This window comes from Crocuta crocuta, unplaced genomic scaffold (assembly GCF_008692635.1).
Source record: "Crocuta crocuta isolate KB4526 unplaced genomic scaffold, BGI_CrCroc_1.0 scaffold7, whole genome shotgun sequence".
Classification (NCBI taxonomy): Eukaryota; Metazoa; Chordata; class Mammalia; order Carnivora; family Hyaenidae; genus Crocuta; species Crocuta crocuta.
In genome coordinates, this window is record NW_027531904.1 from 7,143,415 (window position 1) to 7,160,367 (window position 16,953).

General features: G+C 51.5%; 1 protein-coding gene across 1 annotated transcript; it reads right to left on the reverse strand.

Annotated features, from left to right (window-relative positions):
* Positions 1–3,394: 3,394 nt before the first annotated feature.
* Positions 3,395–15,607, reverse strand: LOC144240152 (uncharacterized). The gene is made up of 4 exons (XM_077774398.1): positions 15,447–15,607; positions 14,494–14,695; positions 13,838–13,957; positions 3,395–3,619 (listed from the first exon to the last, which is right to left on the reverse strand). The coding sequence occupies exons 1-4, from the start codon at positions 15,449–15,451 to the stop codon at positions 3,566–3,568; spliced, it is 381 nt and encodes a 126-aa protein (XP_077630524.1). The 5' UTR covers positions 15,452–15,607; the 3' UTR covers positions 3,395–3,565.
* Between the last annotated feature and the right edge of the window lie 1,346 nt (positions 15,608–16,953).

Here is a 16,953-nt window from a genome sequence, read left to right on the forward strand (position 1 = left end):
GTCCAGGTCCTCTTCCTGTGTCCACCCCAACCTAGGGGCATCGGCCACTCCGTGTCAACCTGGGATATTCAGTGAGGGGCTCCCTATCTACCTGCAAATCTAGGTGAACGACCTACATCACGACTGGCCGAACTCAGAGGCCTCCCCCAGCTTCCTTCTGATCTCCAGGGATCCTTGGGCCTCTTGGGATGTGGGTTCTTCACACTCTGTCTCTCTGTCTGCGCTATGTGGACACTAAAACAATGCACCCTCTTCTCTGGTTTCTCACATGTGATCACACCTCACTGGGGGGTTATCAGACTTTGCCAAAGGCCTTGGGAGGGTTTCCAAGGCTGGAGTCCCGGTAGGCCTTGTACCGCCTCCCGCCATCTTGCTTTCTTTCCTGTCAGCGGCTCCCCACCTGCCTTTATCTTTCCTTCTGCTACGGCATCTCCAAAACCTCCCCATCACCAGGAGCAGCCCCCCAAAAACCTCCCCATCACCGGGAGCATCCCCCCAAAAACCTCCCCATCACCGGGAGCATCCCCCCAAAACCTCAGTCGGTTAAGCGTTGAACTCCTGGTTTTGGCTCAGGTCATGATCTCACGGTTCATAAATTTGAGTCCCGAGTCAGGCTCAGTGCTGACAGCGTGGAGCCTGCTTAGAATTCTCTCTCTCCCTCTCTCTCTCTCTGCCCTTCCCCTGCTCATGCTCTCCCTCTCTCTCTCTCTCTCTCAAAATAAATAAAATAAACACTTAAAAAAAATGTATATATATTTCTCTGCCTTGTTCCAGCCCTGCTGGGTTCTCCCGCTCCAGACCCACGCCTCCGCAGACACCTCAGCCTCCGCGTGGCCACACCAGAGCCCACCTCCCTGGAAGCCGGCCTCTCCTGTTCGGGGCCCGCGCCACCTCCTGCCCAGAGGGACAGCGTCTGGGGCCCCTTCCAACGTCCCTCCTCACCGGGCGGCATTGTCGCCACACGCGATGTGATCGTCACACTGACCTGTGCCAGTGGCTCCCGTGTCTGCTGACATCCCAGCTCTCCCCCACTGCTCCCCACCCCTCACCCCTGCTCCAGCTGCTCTCTCTCTAGGCTCCCTGGCTCCCTCCCTCCCTCCGTCCCTGGGCATCTGCGCTTCCTGCTCGTGCTGTCCCGTCCCCTTGCTCTGTCAAGCTTGTTCTTCGGCTCCCACTTTTGTCTCTAACTTCATCCAGAAGTCTTCCCCCATCTCCCACTTGGAGCCAGGTACCCCTCCCATGATGGGTGGGGTATTAATAGCGTCTTCTGTACTCAGAATAATATTAACACTATTGATTTCATTAGCACTGCACACAAACTCGATTAGGAAGGCAAGGGAGGGGAAAGGTGTGTTTCTGTGTGGGCATTGGGGCGCGTAGGGGGAGAGGGGTGTGACAAGACATGTGATCTTTGTCTTCCGTGTCGGGAGATCAGGAATCAGGAGAGGATGGTTCAAATGGAAACACCCACGAATGATCAAGTAAGCCTATTATCGAGAATGATGGCGGTAGATGCAAAAGAACTAACTCAAGAGCTTGAACTTGGAAGGGCCGGGCTAGGGGACGGTTGCTATGTAACCAATATTTACTGTACAACTGACCAAAAAGGTCAAATTAGGAAACGAAGTGAAACAGATCAAATCGCAGCCGCCGCGCTGGGGCTGGGAGGGCAGACCCTGGCCTCGCCCAGCCACGGGCTCTCACGGCACAGCTGGAAACTAGACCAAGCACAGTTGCAAGAAATGCCCAGGAAACAGGAGAGCCACCAAATGCTTTGGACGAGAAACAGCTACTTGAACAACAATCAGTCTGTCTGTGACTCAGGACGGGACAGAACCCTGCCGCATGCAGTTTCTATAAAGAAACGAACGCAGACATCTCTTGGTGGCTTCCTGGGCTTTCGGGATCCGGGAGCAGCTGTGGTCTGTCCCCAAGTGCCTGAAACCTGCAAATCGTCACTGCCCCCACATTTAAGAAGCTGTATTTCTCGGAGTGGTTTTTCCTGGCTGCTCATGTGCCTTCCTGGGCCTCCACGGAGAGGTGACAAGGAGGCCCTGATAAAGCGCTTATGAAAAAGCGCCGTTCCCAGAGCTGTCTCCAAAGACACGCGGGATTTTCCAGACATAAGTGTGGCCATTTTAAATCAAGGCAACTGCATGTTTTGGTTAGGTCCTTCCCGGGCCACATTTCTACACAGATTTTCAGCGATGTCAATGCATGATATATAATTATAGGATCTTTAAATTAGGAAGAGGCTCCAAGAAGATGCTAATGCACCGTACTGCATTTAGAAAAGCTCTCAGCCCGAATCATGTAGAACAGGGACCTATTTTACCATTTTATTTCATAGTCACATGTGAAAGATGTCTCTTTTAAGCCTTAGAAATTTGTCTATATTTATAAAATCTGCAAAAGGGAGCAGCACAAGTGGGGTCTGCCGCAGGGATTTCTAAGAACACCTCTTTTGAGGGGTTTGCAACAAAGGAGGCTTTCTGGAGGTGTCTCCCCAGGGCTTGCCCCTGCATCTGAGAACTCTACACCCACCACCGCCCGCAACACTGGCCCAGGCCCCACCGAGCAGCAGGCTCACAGAGCCAGAGGACAGTGGGGAGAGTGGGGAGGGCTGCCCCGGAGGAAGGGCTCTGGAGAAAGTGCTCCAGACTCCCCGTCTCCCCACCATCCCCCGTCCTGCAGATTTGGGATTGGGACACTTGGAGATGGGGTGAGTTAGGAGGGGCGCCCAACTTGTTAGGGTCATGAAAAGAATAGCCATGGTTCGGCAGAGATGAGAAAGCTGATCTGCGGAGGGAGGGAGAGAGGAAAGGCAGATGTGCCGGGGAAGGGGAGACAGAGATCTCTGTCCGAGAGGCCAGCAGGTGGACCAGGAGACAGAGAGGCGGGACAAACAAACAGGGACAGGGACGCAGTAGGAGAAGAGATGACAGAAGAGATGGAGCCATGGACAGAGGAGACGAAGGGACAGAGGACCGGCCTGGGGTCTCCACGCCTCTCCCTGCCCCCAGACCTGGCTACTCTCAGGCCAGGATCCCTGGGCATCACCATTTTCTCTGAACCTGGTGGAAGGGACCCCGTCCCTCTCAGTCGGTCCCTGGGTGAGTGTGGTCCCTGTCTCCAGGCAGTGCTTGGGATTGAAGCGAGTCGGGGCTGCTGTTTTGTGTCTGTTCTGGCAATTTATTTTTATCCTTTTTTTGGGGGGGGTGAGGCTGGGGGGAACACTCAGTGCTTTCTTTCCTCCAGAGGCATGGGAATTAAGCATGTCAGTCAGTATAATAAAACTCGCCAAATATGTCTCTTTGTTCAGACAATGGTGTTTTTTTTTCTTAGTCATTAAGTCAGTGCTGCCGTAGGAGTGACACTTAAGCGACTGGGTTTTTATTTTTGTCCCCGAGGTACAAAAAGTACTGCTTACTTCCTTGCCATGTACAGGTCCGGGATGCGTCCGAGAGGACTCTTTTGGGGCTTCGGAGAGCTGCGCCTGGGTGACGGGTGTAGAGCTCTGCCTTGGTCACCATCTCTGTGGCATCAAGGCCCCACAATGGCAGGATCAGAGACTGTGCCCGCCAGCTGGTAGCTCATAGTGGGTACGCAGTAAATACATCTGAAAGGATGAACAAGGGACGTACACATGAGTGTTGTGGCTATAACGTGGCCACAGCAGCAGAGGGGAGGGAAGGAAGGAGGGAGGGGTGGGGGCGACGACCTGGGCTTCAGGGATGCCGTCCGTTCCCTTTCCTGCCGTGTGGCTGGTGATGACCCGCCTGTACGGGGTTAACAGGTGTGCTGGCCCTGGCACCCTGGGGCTGGGGGTTGGGGGGTGGGAAGGAGAGAGCAAGCTCCTGCTCACCTCTGGTCTGGCTTCCTTGACAAAAGCGAGCTCCAGGCTCCCCGGGGAGCAGGGCTGGGCTGCCCGGCCCACAGCCCAGTGCACACGAACACGCCGCTGGGCTCTGCTGACGCCATCGCCATCCAGCCCTCCACCGCTCAGTGTCCCTGCCTCAACTCTGCCAGGGTTAAGGGGTACCCGGCCTGCGCCCACCCTGGGGGGGGCACAGAGTGATCACAGGTTCTTGGAAGACTGTCTTGTGGGTCACCACCCAGGTCCAGGGGACCTGCAGTGTCACCGAGCTGCAGCTGCCCGTGGTGGGCCGGGCTGCCCGGCCAGTCCCATCAACGTCAGGGCAGAAAGTCGAGCCCTGCTGAGTGTTCCTTCACTTGTCACTGACCCGCCGCCTCGTACCCCTGCAACTCCAGGCCTGGGAGTGCAGGGCAGGCGGGTACACAGGTACACGTTGCTGGAGCAGGGAAGTGCCGTCCTCTTACAGCTCGCTGGGTTCACCCAGGCCCCAGGAGGCCAACTTTCCTGCGTTCCCATCATCGTTCCCATCGGAGATTTCCTTCCCTTGTCTTCGGGAGTCCTGGGAGCCACTCATCCCCCGCTGCGGGTTTTCATTCCACTGTCTCAGCCAGTGACTAGCGCTCTGTGAAGTTCAAAGCTTGTCTTGGTTATCAAGAGTCTTGAAAATTATTTACCTTTTTGTTTTTCTGCTTGAAATTTGAAAGAAGTCTTTATTTTTTCCATCAAGTTTAGGGATTTCACCTAGATGTGTGGGCGGGCTTTTAGTTAGTGCAAGGTGACCCATCTCAGTCCATTATAAAGTCTTTCATTCATTTATGGAGTAAATATTAAGGGCTTACTATGAGCTAGACAGTATTTTTTGTTTTTTTTTTGTTTTGTTTTTTAACATTTACTTATTTTTGGGGCGCCTGGGTGGCTTAGTCAGTTGAGCGTCCGACTTTCGCTTAGGTCATGATCTCGCCGTTCATGGGTTCGGGCCCCGCGTCGGGCTCTGTGCTGACTGCCAGCTCAGAGCCTGGAGCCTATTTCAGAGTCTGTATCTCCCTCTCTCTTTGACCCTCCCCTGCTCATGCTGTCTCTCTCTCTCTCTCTCCTAGAAAAAACAACAACAACAACAACCATTTACTTATTTTTGAGAGAGAGAGAGAGAGACAGCGTGAGCAGGGGAGGGGCAGAGAGAGAGGGAGACACAGAATCTGAAGCAGGCTCCAGTCTCCCAACTGTCAGTACAGAGCCCAACGTGGGGCTTGAACCCACAAACCTTGAGATCATGACCTGAGCTGAAATGGATATTTAACTGACTAAGCCACCCAGACGCCCCTGTTTTTGTTTTTTTAAAGTAAGCTCTAGACCCAACATGGGGCTTGAACCCATGACCCTGAGATCAAGCGTGAGATGCTCTGATGCTCTACACACTGAGCCAGCCAGGTGCCCCTGGACAAGGCACTGTTTGAAGTTCTGGGAAGACAGCAGTGAAGAAAACAGACAAAACTCTCTGCCCATGTCTGTGTGTGTGTGTGTGTGTGTGTGTGTGTGTGTGTGTGAGAGAGAGAGAGAGAGAGAGACAGACAGGGTGAAAGAGGAGCGAAGGGAGGAAGGGAGAAGGAGGAAGAGAAAGAGGAAGAGAGAGAGAAAAAATAAACAAGCTTTAAATATTGATTCTGTTCCACTTGATTTATTAAGAAATTTCAGGAATTTTCTTGTCCCCGTATGAGTTCACACTTTCTTCTAGAAGTCTGGCACTTTCCTTAGCTTTCCTTCCTTCTCTCCATTAGTTTCCCCCACACGTCACAGAGGTTTCTCTGTCTCTCTTCTGTTTAATAATCCAGCCTCCTGTAACCTCATTAACCGCACCTTCCAGCGACAAAGCTGAGGCACCCGAGCCCCCAGGACCCCGGCGCTGTCTCCGTCTTATCCCCCTGACAATAAGTAATCACTGTTTTCTAAAATCTTCTTTCATTTCACGTGAGAGATCTATTTCAGAGAATGGGATTATCAACAAGATTTCACTGCTTCCTCCTTTCACTTCTGTGCTCCGGGCTCTCTCAGTGGGATCAGATTAATTTTCTTCCTCTTACATTCACACTTCTTGAAATTCATGTGTCAATCCAACAAGAGCAAGTGGATTTTTTTTTTTAAATCACCAAACCTTGTAGTATATATGGGTTCAAAAGGGAAGAGAAAGAAGAAAACAGAAAGAAGGGAGGGGAGGGGGGTGGAGGGGAGGAGAAGACAGTTTAGTGCTGAAATCCCGTCTCCCATGACTCCCCGCGCCCGGCCCACAAGACAGTGTGATGGCAATCGGTGGTTTTCTCAGTGGGTCGGGTCCCCTGTGCCTCTCACGCTGTGAGCGTCTCACCTGTGCTTTTTTTTTTTTTAATGTTTTATTTATTTCTGAGAGAGAGAGACAACATGAGCAGGGGAGGGTCAGAGAGAGAGAAGGAGACACAGAATCTGAAACAGGCTTCAGGATCCGAGCTGGCTGTCAGCACAGAGCCCGACGTGGGGCTCGAACCCATGAACCATGAGATCATGACCTGAGCCGAAGTTGGATGCTCAACCGACTGAGCCACCCAGGCGCCCCTCACATGTGCTTTTCACATCACACGACCCGTAGGACAATCCAAAGACTTCGTCTGGTGCTTGCCCAGAGAAACAGCCACCTGTCCCTACTGCGAAGGGCAACCAACCCGCTGAGTTGCATTTTTGATAGGTGATGCGGTGCAGGAGGGAAGTTTCTGGTAACATGAGGGATGTTCACGTGTGACTCTGACTATATGGGAGGAAGTGATTGGTGGAGAGTTTGGAAACCCATCCTCAGGCAGGACGTGACCCCGTTGACCAGACACGGCATCACATCACGCACACCTGGGGTCTCAGCCCCTGCTGAAGTGAGCAGACACCCCTCCCTGGAGCCGCCAGGCGCCCCGCACAATCTAGGGCTTGGTACAAACGGACAAGATGACCGATCGATTTCTCCTCCCTACAAGCTGAAATCAGGACCAGCCGGGGAATCAGGCGGTTAGCCATGGGGGCTGAGGCTTCAAAGTCACACCCTGCCGTTCCCACGGGCGAGCCTTATCCCGTGTGGGAGGGGACTTCACACATACAATTCATTAACTCAACGTCTACGGGCACCACGATGTGCCAGGCCCCGTTCTAGGTCCTGAGGACACAGAGATAATGAACAAGGTCCCTGTTCTCATAGCAATTACCCAGAGGGCTGCTCCGTGCAAGCAAGCAAGCAAAACACGAGCAAGGGGGCGCCTGGGTGGCTCAGTCGGTTAAGCGTCCGACTTCGGCTCAGGTCATGATCTCACTGTTTGTGGGTTTGAGCCCCGTGTTGGGCTCTGTGCTGGCAGCTGGCTCAGAGCCTGGAGTCTGTTGCGGATTCTGTGTCTCCCTCTCTCCCTGACCCTCCTCTGTTCACACTGTCTCTGTCTCTCAGAAATAAATAAAACATTAAAAAAAAAAACTTTAAAGAAAAACATGAGCAAGACTGTCAGAGAACAGCCAGCCCTAAAGTTTTGGAGCAAAGCCAGGCACTCTTTTCACAAGTAACTATTTTCTTGTTGAGAAACGGCTCTGGGCGTGCTGTTGGGTTCTGTTGTTGTTTGTAAGCTTGAGGACGAAAGAAGGGTTGGTGATGAGGTGAAGCGACCGGAAGAGTAGATGGTAGACAATATATGTCATCGATTTCCCTTGGCTTCCCCGAACCATGAACACTCTTCCTCGGTTTGAGAATTCTCCACCTTATGGACTGACATCTCCCGGCGGTGGAAGCCACGTTAAGTTCCCAGTCTTGCTTGCAGACGGAACAGAGCAGGGGACACGAGACGCCACCAGTCAGATGCCCTCGCCTCGCAGTGACACTGAGAAGCAGGTGCCAAGGAATGTTCTCTGGAGAGAACACAGCAGATCCATCTGGCTTCCGGAGTCGGCAGCTGCAGGCATTCCCATGGCAGTGTCCAGGTTCAAGTGCCACCAGGCAACAGTGGTGTGTGTGTGTGTGTGTGTGTGTGTGCGCGCGCGCGCGCACATGCAGTGGGGCTCATCCAAGGACTGATCCGCACAAATGACCTCCAAGCCTTGGTCTCTGCTCTCCTGGTGATTTTTGAGGTGCTCCGTATCCTTTAATAAATTCCTCTTCACCTTAAACTAGCTAGAAAAGAGCCTGTCGCTTAGAAGCAAGGGCCCTCACTGGCACAGGAAAGGAGAAGGGCAGTGATCTGACACGCGGGATCATTTCAGAGGTCAGCACTGTGCCGGGAAGAAGCTAACACAGGGTGATGTGAACGGGCGTTTCCGAAGGAAATGAAGGAAACGTAGCAGGATGTCGGTACTGGCCACACGTGGAAATGCATCGAATCGGCACGCCACGAAACGTAAATTATGGGTCATTGCTCATGTGGTATCTACACATTTGCAGCCGAAGGAGGGAATACCACGTGAGGTGATGTGAGAGAGAGGCAGGGGTGGGGGCTGTTTTGGGTAAGGTGGTCAGGGGAGCCTGTCTGAGGAGGTGGCATCGGAGCTGAGACGTAAAAGGTGAGAAGGAACCGCTTGTGCAGAAGTCTGGTAGGGAGGTTTCTGGGCGGAGGTAGTGAAAGCGTGAAGGATGAACTTGGACCTGGAGGGACAGGTCAGTGCATCTGAATGGAGGTTAGTGTGAGGGGGCCAAGGGTGTGATGAGCCTGGAAGGTAGGCAGAGCCCAGGTCACACCAGCCCTGCAGGCCATAGGCAGACATTTGTGTTTTGTTCTAAAGGGGGGGTGGACATCCATTAGAGGATTTCAAACAGGAAGCAGCCTCCAGAATGTCCCCCACCGATCCTCCCCTCCTGGTATTTACACCTTGGGCCACCCCCTCCACACACAATATGGCTGACCTCTGCAACTGCTAGGATGCTGCACAAATGGCAGTGTGCGGCTCTGGAAGCTGGGTCATAAAAGACATTGTGACTCTGCCTTGCTTGGATCGGTCCCTCTGCGGAAGCCAGCCGCCATGTTGTGAGGTTGCTCAAGTGGCCTTCTGGAGAGGTCGGCAAGGGGCAAGGGGGCGCACAGAAGCCTCCTGCCCGCAGCCTTGGACACAAATGTTTCAGCCCCAGCCAAGCCTTCAAATGACTGTAACTCCACTTGACCTCTTGACTACAACTTCCTGAGAGACCCTGAGCAAGAAGCACCCAGCTAAACGGCTTCACATTCCTGATCCGTAAGTGGGTGAGATCATAAATGTTTGTTGTTCTAAGCCAGGGAGTTTAGGGGGTAATTTGCTACTTCTTTCCATTGTTCACAGCTGGTGTCTGTTTTGCCTGGCGGGAGCCCATGCTCTAGTAGCTGTTAGGTATTTGGATCATCAGCCCTGAGTAGGAGGACTCACATGGGGTGGGGGGGGGTCACGAGTGAGATGAGACCGAATGGTGGAAGCAGAGAGGAAAGCGGCACCCTTGGGAGGGCTGAATCACTCGTGCTATCTGGGGGAGGGCAGCGCAAAGATCCACCACCCTGTTTTTACTATGGTCTTGGCTCTTTCTGTACCGGGCTGTTCTCAAGGGCTCCCGAGTCTATGTGACCTCACTGTAAATGTCCCGGGGGTTGGGGTGATACGGGTGAGTTCTCGTCCTTGCTCTACCTGAAGCAATTCCGAACCTGATGCTGGAGGATCCCTTGCCTGGCCCGGGCAGAGCGCTCAGCCCAGATATCGCCTGCCTCCTCTACCCAGACGTGGCCACTCCTCACCTCACAGCAGCCTCCCCAGCCAGGTGGCATAAGGGGTGGGGCGAAGGGAATCCACTTCTTCCTCTCGTCCCATCAGGAGGTGCTGGGTTACGAGGATCCCAGATTCTGAACTGCGCTCCTCCTCTTTTGTTCGGGGCTGTGGCTGAGACCTTGTTTGGGTTGATTTCAAGGACACGTGAATGGGGTTTAGGGAGAGCAGGTGCCGGAATTTCACTGGAATGATTTCCTGAAAATCAGACACAGAGCATTTCTCTGCTCTGGGGCATTCATTTAAACAAGATTAAATATGAAAAGTTCACACACAAACATATAAAAAGGGAAGTTGCCTTTCTCTTTTCACTGTCTGATTCTTCAGATCCTCTCCGGTGTTTCTCTAATACGAACAGTTCTGTGATGAGCAGACGGTAAAACCTTGGATTGCAAGTAACTTGTTCAGCGAGCGTTCCGCAAGACGAGCAAACGTTTCTAATACATTTTACCTTGATAAATGGCGATGTCTTGCAATATGAGTAGTGCATGATGCGGGATATCGCTTGATCATAACTCTCTCTCTCTCCCTCTTGCTGTGGGATTGTGGGTGATCATCCCCCTGCTTGGATGCTTGGTCTCAGGCCTTGGTGTTTGACAGAAATCCATGATTTTTCAGGACATTAGAAGGTGCCCGCAACTGGCACTAGTGTATTTTTGTCACTTCCAAGCCCCTACGGACTGTCCTTTGCTTTTCCATCCAAGAGTGAGCTTAGGAATGCTTTGCTTCATTATAGGTCATTGGATAGGTTCCTTGCACGAAAAGAAAAAGATTCTTTGGAGCCAATAGATAGCAGTGATTCTTGTTAGTGACAGTGACAATCGTCCTACACAGTAACCCTCCTCTCCTGTCTCCCTCACTCCAGCCACAAAGGTTTTCAAAGGTAAGTGCAAGTTAACGTGTTTGTTTTTCTTTATAGTCTGTATTTTCTTTATTATTTTGTATTATATTACAGAATTGTAGTCATTTTTATAGGAATATTTTTGGGTCATGGAATGAATCATCTGAGTTTCCATTATTTCTCATGCAGAAATTCGCTTTGATATACAAGTGCTTTGGATGACAAGCATGTTTCCAGAACGAATGATGCTCACAGACCAAGGTTCTACTGTACTTGCTCACATGTCCACGTGCAGTTGAGCAGGTATTTCCAAAGAAAAGATGCCTGGAAGTTTATCTGCATATTTTATATGTTGGCAAGTTTCCCAGTGACCCGCCCAAAGACTCTACCAGCACATAATGACCACAGCACACAAGGGCACTCCTTTCCTTTTGCCAATCCTAGATATTTTGGGTTTGTAAATTTGCATTTCTCTGACCCCTAGCGAGCACAAGTGTCCTTTTCAACTAGCAGCCATTTGTATTCTCCTGTGACTTGCCTGTTCTTGTCCTTCGACCATTTATATGTTGGAATATAAAGTTTTAGATTCTCTACGAAAGGACTCCGTGTATTTTAGGTTGTTATGTGTGCTGTACCTGTTTTCTATACTTGATTTTTTAAAATGTTTATTTATTTCTGAGAGAGAGGGAGTGTGAGCAGCAGAGGGGCAGAGAGAGAGGGAGACACAGAAACGAAAGCAGAGTCCAGGCACCAAGCTGTCAGCACGGAGCCTCATGCGGGGCTCGAACTCCTGAACTGCAAGATCATGCTCTGAGCCGAAGTTGGACGCTTAACTGACCAAACCACCCAGGCGCCCCCCACTTGATCTTTTATCTCCCCGATGGTCTCTAGCGATACAGAAGTTTAAAATTTTTGAGGCCACGTCTGTTTTTTCCTTTAAGGTTTCTAGATTTTGTGTCTTACTTAGGAAGGCTTTCCCCACTCCAAGAGTATAAAAATCACATTTTATCCTACTGTCTTCCAGTACCTCAAATTCTGTTCGATAGCTAATGCCAAAGTGTCCTCCAGAAAGGTTGTACCAATTCGCATCCCATGAGCCCGCCTCCCCACACCCTCACTAGCCCTGAGCATGCTTCAAATCTTTGCTAAGAGTGAGCCACATGCATCTCCTTGTCTTAATTAGCATTTCTTTAATTATGAGTGAGGTCCAGGATCTTTTCATATGGATATTTGTTGTCTGTATATTTCATTTCCCAGGAACTGCCTGATTCTATCTTGGTCCCAGTTTGTCAGCTGGGTGTTGGTCTTTATCTTATTGATAAAGGGCTCATTGTTTACAAAGGAAATGAGCTCCGTGTCCCACCCTGGTCCCCCAGTTTGTCATCTCATCTCTCTGCTGTCTGCCAGAGGCATCTGTCTCCAGCTGCCCGGTGCAGTGGATGGGGGAGGAGCAAGCCCTCAGGCCACCCGCCTGTCACCTGGGGCTCCCTGGATCCTACTCCCCGCACCTGGCGCACCCCTAGAGCCAGCCTCTCTCTTGCAGGCATCTTTTTCTAAGCATTTAAGGTTAGATTTTTCCCTTCAACTTGGTCTCACCTATTTGCCTTTCACTTTCCAGCATCCCTTATTCCTCATAATTTCTGATACTACAGATATCGTTTCGCAATGTCGAGTCCTACGACAGGGACTTTCAATATCTCGGGTCATGTTTAGAGGGCTGGGTTGGACTGGGGAGGTTGTAACAAGTTCTCACGCTGCCATCTTGGTTCAATCTCTGGGTCGTTAATCCTTACATCATCACACAACTTGTTTCTCTTACGGTCTCTTGTGGTTTTAAATTTGATTTTCTCGGGGCGTCTGGGTGGCTTAGTCGGTTAAGCATCCGACTTTCGCTTAGGTCATGATCTCGCGGTTCGTGGGTTCAAGCCCCGCGTCGGGCTCTGTGCTGACTGCCAGCTCGGAGCCTGGAGCCTGTTTCAGAGTCTCTGTCTCCCTCTCTCTCTGACCCTCCCCTGCTCATGCTGTCTCTCTCTCTCTCTCCTAGAAATAAATAAAACATTAAAAAAATTTAAAAAAAATTGATTTTATCTTGTGTGTCAACTATACTAAAAAACATATATATATTTAAAAATTTCTCCCAAGTTTTCACATCTAGAATCATGTTACCTGGAAATAATAATGATCATTTTACAAAAAAGAAAAAAAGTCTTACTAAGCCACACTCATTCACACAAACTGGATGACCAGGCAGACAATTTTGAACTGGAGGAAAAAAAAAATTCAACTGTGGACCAGAGTCAGCCGGCCAGCACGTCCCTGCGACCGAGGCCCGTAAGTGCTTGTAAAGGCAGCGAGAGAACACCAGGGGGCGCTCTGCGTGGGCAGCGGCCCCGTCTCCATTCCCTATTCAAGTTTCAGGTGTGGCCGACTATTTATATGAACATCGGTGATCAGTAGGTGTAATAATAAGATTCACGGGTGGGTCAGAGGCATCTCCCAGGCTTCCTTGAGGCGGGGCCCGCGGGCACGTCGGAAATGCCGGGAGCTTTCTCCTCCTCTTGTGCCCTGTCTCCCTGTTCGATGCATCCTTTCCCCTCTCTTCATTTGGTCCTTTCAAAGTCTCTAATTCTCCCCTGCATCCCGCCCTCACCCACCCCTACCCATTTCCCTGCCCTTCCCAGCGTGTTCCATGGAACATCCGCCTCACAAGGTGCTCCCAACAAAAAGGATTCAGGCGTTAAATACGCTTGAGAAAGGGTATTTTCTCTGTCCTACTGCATCAACCTCCCAGAGGTGGGTTGGCGCTTTAAAGCTTCTAGAAAGTCCTTCAGATCGACATCTCATGGCTGCCTCTGGGCTCAAGCAGCCAGCCCGCCCCGGGCCTGTAGGACCTCGTCTGTGCCCCCCTCATTAGCACCCTGTGGAGCCAGTGATGGCCAGGCCCTGAGAGGTGTGTGACAGTGTGACACTGGGAATTCCCCGGAGCGAGGCCAGGGACAGCTATCTGCAGACGGAGCCTGGAGCAGGAAGTGAAATGTCTCCCCAGCTCCCACCACCACCACTGATCCAGAAGGCAGGGTCAGCAACGCGAGCCCGGGGCGGGCAGGACGGCCACCCAGGCTGGGGACCAGACACAGCTGCAGTGACTCCCATTCTGCTCCTCGAGTTCAGTCTTTGCGAGCTGGCCACTGAACTCTTCGCTCCAGGGGCCTTACGAGGTTAGTGGGGCTGCGAGTCTCCCCCCACCACCTCGACCCCCCGTGAGTAACCCCGGCCCTGGCAAGGTGCAGGGCTTGCTGGGCGGAAATGAAGCCCCTGCGGAAACTGGTTAAGGAAGAGTTGGTACTTACGAGGCCCGGCTTTGAGCAGGTGAAGACTAAGCATCCTCTGAGGTTAGTCCTGAGGCTCTGGGACCGGGAGAGCTCTGAGGGCCACCACACCCTGGCCAGGCTGGCCAGTTCCACCGTCTCCTTAGGGAGAGACAGAGAGAGACGGAGCAGAAGTGGGGGAGGGGCAGAGAGAGGGGGACACAGAACCCGAAGCAGGCTCCAGGCTCTGAGCTGTCAGCACAGAGCGTGACACAGGGGCTCGAACGCATGAACGGTAAGATCATGACCTAAGCCAGAGTAGGCCGCTTAAACGACTGAGCCCCCCAGGCGCCCCCATCCTGGCACAGTTATTAATGGTATCTGCTTTCACTCTCAAAAAGCATCCCGGTTTGGATGATGAATTTTAAGGAAACTAGGCTAGCTGAGACCTAGATGGTCATGGCAAGTGCTGGTGGGAAGAGTTGGGAAACCCCAGTTCACAGCGACCCCTCCCAACCACAGAACTCTGGCTCCGCTGCCCATCCTCCTGGGGCCAACCTCCGCTGTGCCAGGGAAGTAGCCATCACTGCCCCCCCCGGTTACTCAGACACTTTGCAAACTGGCCTTCTGAGGTTTCCATGGCTCCGGGGTTCTTTGTTTATATTCTCCCCATCCCCACCCCTCTCCTATGAACTTACCAGGTCTTCTCCCTGTTTCCATCCCTTAGCCCGTCTCTCAAAGAGGCCGTTGTCCCAATGCACCCAGGTGAGGGCAGCTGTACTCTGCTTGTTTTCCCTGGCAGTGGGTACCAAAGCGTGGGGCTTTTGAAACTTCTTTTCCAAATTTGCAGATGTGTCCTGGGAGCAGAGGCCTTGGGCTCTCCACTCAGACTGGGACGTCCTGGAGAGGGTGCAGATGGAAAGAATGACTTCAGGGGCCATTCAGGTGGGCACTGGGGTGTCAGAATTGAGTCAGACACCGTCCTCGCCTCAAGTTGCTCATAGACCAGAGGGAGGCCAGACTCTGCAACAAAATCAGCCCTAGAGGTACTAAAGTAAAGCGGTGGGACACAAGCACCAAAGAGAAAGTGTATCGGTCAACTCTCATCACAGCAATGCTGTGTAACAAATGGCCCCATCATTCAATGGTTTACATTATAAGCATGTACTTCTGACTCCTCTGTCTATAGATTGACTGGGGCAACACTGCCAGTTTTAGCTGGGCCTAGCTGGATTGGCTCCTGGGCAGGGGTTTGGTTGAGGTCTGTTTCAGAACCAGTGGGCTCTGCAGGGGGAAACTGTGCTCATAGCAATGACGGAAGCCCAAGTGGGCATGCTCTGCCACCAAGCCTCTGTTGCGGCTGGGCTCCAGGTCTGGTCTTCAAATATCTCATTGGCCAAAGGGGCTGGAGATGTACTGAAGAGACAAAAATTAAGTCCTCCATTAAGAGCAACCTCGGGCTGCACGTATCTCCAGTCCCAGTTCCAGGAAAAGCCTCAGACTGTTCAAGGCTAAAGCCATCCTCGGACCGCCCTCAGATCAGCTAATCAAAAAACATTCCTATGGTCTGAGTCAAGGCTGGGAACTGCAGATACAAACTAGCCAATTTCTCACTGCTTGTCTGAACCCCACGTGGGCCCTTTGAACTCACCTCATAATTGGTCATTTTCAAAGGATTCTCAAGAGTCATGATTGGGTCCCACCAAAAGTAATGAACACCTCACAGATCCTGAATGGTCAAAGCTGTAATTGTAATTGGTGCTTATGTGATGATGCTACATGTACTGTAACACCCCCATCCCTTACTCCTTAAAAACCCTGTTCGCTATTGTTCTTCACTTCATCTTGCTGCCATGACACCGGTAGGCGGATGAGCCCCTGCTCGAGCTCGTAATAAAGACTCTTTTGTACTTGCATCGGTGCCGGCTCCTTGGAGGTCTCTGGGGACTCGCAAATCGGGCACAACAGTACCTGTTCCCACAGTGGGAGAGGAGGGAAGTAAGTATTTGCCAAATAATAATTGAAACATCACAGAAGGGCTTCACAGAGGAGGTGTCATTTGACCTAGGCCTTGAAGAAGTTGGATTTCTCCAAGACCTAGGCAGATAGGATAGGCACCGGTGTTAAAGGGATGAAAGGTACAGAGTGAGGGTAGCGATGGGAAGCATGGTCACGGAAGTTCCCTGGGCTACAAGCCTGTCTTGTCCTTTCTCTAAACACAATATTCCACACCCCTCTCCCCATCCCCACCCCCGGTCACTTCCCTTATTTTCAAAATCTAAAACTTCAACTGTGTATCACCACCTACAAGTTCAAGACTCGGTTCTCAGCAAGGAGTCATCTTGGAGAGAGCAGTCCTCGACCCAACACTGGGGATTTGTGCCAGCTTCACCGTGCATCACTCAGCTGATTTTAGAGTCCACCTACCCCCATTCTGGAGTTCAGGTCTGCAGCCGCAGCCCAGAGGCTGGGAACCACATGACCCTCTCGGGGAATAGATTCCTTGAAGGCAAGGTCAAGGGGTCAGGAGGAGCTCCAAACTAAAGAACTCGGGAACCGAGGATTGGGGAGCTCATTTGGAAAGGACCGGCCGTGAGCAGAAGAGCCATATGCTCCCACGGAATTGAGCCAAACAATGGTGGGAAGGATGGACAGGATGCAAAGAGCACAGAACTCCACAATGTAAAAATAAGAACTCACAGCTTCTGGGAGGGGAAGGAGATAGGAAGTGGGTGAGCTCATTTCCTCATCCTAAATCACGGGCTGTCGAGAGATGCCATCTACAGTGGAAACACGTTTAAAGAATGAATCCAGCCTCTTGGAATTTTTTCTTTCCTTTTAGGGAAATAATTTAGAAACATAAGAAGCACAATTATTTGCTGTTCGGCAATTTCTTCAGTTACATCTAGGCTTCCTTTTGTTCCGTTAAATTTAAGTACTTTCCCCCCACAAAGAGCATGTGTTATTGCACGTGCCTTTTTCGGGAATGATTTCCAGCCATCCACCTGTCCTTCTCTCTGAAGATGGATGGAGATGTCGCCACCGAGGTTTCTGGGGGCGCTGGCTTTCCACCTGAGCCTTTTCTGTTAGTGCTCTTGAGTGTTACACTAGAAAGAATACATTTCTGGAAAAGAGAAGTGAGGTAGGGGGAGGCTCCC

Excerpts from the sequence above, each read along its gene's own strand:
- LOC144240152 (XM_077774398.1), bottom strand. Across the intron at positions 13,958-14,493 it reads GGAAACAGGGAGAAGACCTG|GAGACGGTGGAACTGGCCAG; the intron begins GTAAGTTCATAG and ends TCTCTCCCTAAG. Across the intron at positions 3,620-13,837 it reads CCTGCTCAAAGCCGGGCCTC|ATGTATTTACTGCGTACCCA; the intron begins GTAAGTACCAAC and ends TCATCCTTTCAG.